Raw genomic sequence first — 3,466 nt, forward strand, 5'->3', positions numbered from 1 at the left:
TAGACCTTCACGGGCCTAAACAAAGAGAATCAGGTGGACCTCGGCTAGGACAATGCTATACCCACTGAAAGATTCCATAAAAACTGTAATGGTACCCTCGTCACGTCCCGACATCTTATTTATCTAGTCACGAGCAAAATCATTGTTTCCTTTTTCGTTGTTCTCGGAAAAACACGCCTTATTACGGGTACAGCTAACAGATGAACCGCTGAACAACGCCATTGTCTCCGATACTTGTGTGTGACGTTTGTTCTACGAAGGTCGTGTGCCGACATGTCGTTATTTATTCATTTACTTTTTCAAATGTTTTATAATCGAATAAAAATATGTACTCGTATTATATAATGTTACTGTTGAACTTTTTAAAGACTATTTGGATATTTTATTATTTTTGAAGACTTTTTATGTAATACGTTATAAAAACCTAAGAGTGATTCATTCTTTTTTATTCAATTTCACTAAATTCTTGTTTTGACATCAGAAAAATTTTGTTTGCTTAAGTCTCTTTTGTTTGCATATATCGTAGCACAGTAAAGAACGAGTACGCAGAATTTATTATCTGCAAAACAAAATATGTTCTGTGTTTAAATTATTATATGATAAAAATAAAACTTAACAGCAGCATAGTGTCGATGTCCATATTACATGAGTTCATAGCTCACGACTTGACATAAATTCAATGAATATTTAACTTACATATGTAAATGTATTCAATGAAAGTGGAAACATCTTCCATCCCGTAATAGAGAGTGGACGATTAGCTCTTTCGACGAAGAGTTTCAGGCTGCTCTTGAAGCGACGAGAACGGCCTGTCCAGTCGCAGCCATAAATTGCTTGAGATAACAGGCAACTCTAAAAATAACTCCTGTTATTTCATCTTTATTATTTTAAGCATTACGAGAAAGTAAAACTCTGGATCGACTTTTTCCTACTACATAATTTTTAAATTTACTTTCAGTAACTTATTTATACAATCTTTATAAAAAAAATTTGGTTGTTAACATACTTGTTAAAAATACTCCTGTTAAATACTTTGTAGATGAATTTGACAATAATTTACTTACCTATTTGAAAATATTATAATAAGACGATAAATAAATAAATTTATGAATAAAAAAAATGCATAAGAAAAAAAGTGATAAAATAAGTGCTAATAAATGATTTTGCGAATTTTAGAGATAGTATATTTTTAAAGACAGTGTAAAAGTAAATACACATGTAATAAAGAAAATGTAAGATAAACATACCTTTGTTATCATTTGCGTTCCAAACAAAGAAGGAACCATTATTTGTATCATCATCACAAACATATACGTTGCGAGAAATATGTAATAATGTACCGGAGCGGGCTGTGTAAAATATTTATTTCTTTAAAATATTTTAAAAATATTATAGATTCTCAAATATTTAAAACAAGAAAAATACTTTACTATACTTTACAGAAGTGCAAATTTAAACTAAAGCTTATATTATTGCGTCATAACACTTTTTGCCGTCTAATTATTTGATAATAAATATCCACGACCTTCCGAATTTCCATTCCCATTACATCATGCACGGCAAGCTAAAATTCTGTCTGACACTGAGAGTATTTATTTTGCTCTTACATAGAAAATATATTACTTTGTAAAATAAATAAATATAATTTTATACTCACCAAAGTGAAGCGAAATAAGCAAACACAAATTATACATGAGGACACACTGAATTGTACAAATAATGTTACACTAAATACTCTTTCAACTAATGCGCAAAATCTGGAACAATTCGGTTTGACTGTACATTTTAATCAACTTTGTTTATTAATGTAACAATTTTTAATAACAACTAATATTTTTAATGATAGAAAATATTTTAATGAAAAAATATCTTGCAGGTTCTATATCAAGCCATTATTACACTTTTGACTAGATAATAATAAATATGTGGAACGTGATTCAATATTTTTTATATATTTATTATTTTCGTATATTTTCGTGTAATGTAAAAAAAATTGAAACGTAAACATTGATAACTTACTTTGTTACCTCGTCGTAATGGATGATTAATTTATTTAATTGATTAATCATATTTTTTTCACTACTTTGTCCATTTTTTGGGTATAAAATATTGTTATATTTGTGTTTTTTACAGATATCAGTAACTGTCATTAGTTTCTTTTCTAAGATTTTTAACTGAGCTATAATCAAAATCATAAGACCCAAGAAAAATGTATCAATGTTAATATTATACAGCATATTCATATGTATACCGAGAGCTTGGTAGATATATAGGGGATATAAAAAAGTTTCCGTAAAACGTTCTGGTAGAAAAGAATAACTACAGACAGGCAAAATAAGTGGAACTTGTAAAAGGAAGTGAACAATAAATGGATATACAATATGAAAAATATATGAACAATATGAGACCACGGCTACAATTTTCCAGTACTTAACGTTAAAATTCTTTGCGTTTGTAATCAACTGCATTTCAACTTCACTTTTGGGTTGAAACGTCTCGCTATCCAATATCTCCAATATTGTCTTAATTCTTTCCCTCATTAGCATAAATGTTAGTGCTTTCGACATAACCGATAATTCCGTGAAGTAAAATATCATTTCTTCAATAAAATTATCTAAATTCCGTTTCATAAAATAAAAATTTATTGTATGTAGTCCATCGAATAACAATACGAAAATGGAAACAAATATTTTTGAATACCAATTATAAAATTTCCATTCGACTTTCAGGGGATATATTCCAAGCAATTTCCAATATATCACATTCTTGTTAAAGCAGCTAGTTTGTTTCAGTAAATTCATTGTATTTTTGTTATCTACCACTAAATAACAGTGTCGGTGCAGTAACGCGAAAGAATTTTTTAGTTCTGTACGGAAAGGTAAAGCGAGGCTTTTATATTTTTTCAATGAAAAGGGCGACGGGTTTGTTATTATAAGAGTCGAGGCTCGTGCATATTCTAATTAGAAGGCCGTTAGCTAGTAATGGGACACCTCGACTCTATATTTAGAGCTTAGTTCTTGTCATTAGTGAGTTTAAAAATTAATCCAACACATGTGCAGTTCAAAAGAGGAAGTTCTCAATAAGTACCACATATACGTCAGAAAAATGCAAATGTATGTAGGTTAATTGTAGGAGCCGTAGTTTTTAAATGAGACGCAATTAGTGCAGGTGACGTCGTCCACCTGCAAAATAGTACAGGATTTCGCTCTAATTGCTGGCTTCCAAACAACTGCATCTTAAAGAGTTTCTGCTTTAACCACAAAAATGATATTTCAAAGTATTTTACGGTTAAAAAATAAGTTTTTATATTCCTGTATTCGTTTTCCTACTATTGTCTAAACTGAATTTTCTACGAAATATCCTCGCACCTCGCAATCAGTCTAACCTAACCTTGTGCTCAAATATTTGCTCATGAATTGGGCGCATAGCAGCATGCAATTTATTTACAATTCAATATTATCTACAG

At 29.9% G+C, this 3,466-nt stretch overlaps 1 protein-coding gene across 1 annotated transcript; it reads right to left on the reverse strand.

Annotated features, from left to right (window-relative positions):
* Positions 1 to 496: 496 nt before the first annotated feature.
* On the reverse strand, positions 497 to 2,801 carry LOC123660172 (odorant receptor 46a-like). The gene is made up of 5 exons (XM_045595299.1): positions 2,020 to 2,801; positions 1,658 to 1,757; positions 1,248 to 1,349; positions 697 to 852; positions 497 to 559 (listed from the first exon to the last, which is right to left on the reverse strand). The coding sequence occupies exons 1-5, from the start codon at positions 2,799 to 2,801 to the stop codon at positions 497 to 499; spliced, it is 1,203 nt and encodes a 400-aa protein (XP_045451255.1).
* Positions 2,802 to 3,466: the final 665 nt, after the last annotated feature.

Source organism: Melitaea cinxia, chromosome 1 (assembly GCF_905220565.1).
Source record: "Melitaea cinxia chromosome 1, ilMelCinx1.1, whole genome shotgun sequence".
NCBI lineage: Eukaryota > Metazoa > Arthropoda > Insecta > Lepidoptera > Nymphalidae > Melitaea > Melitaea cinxia.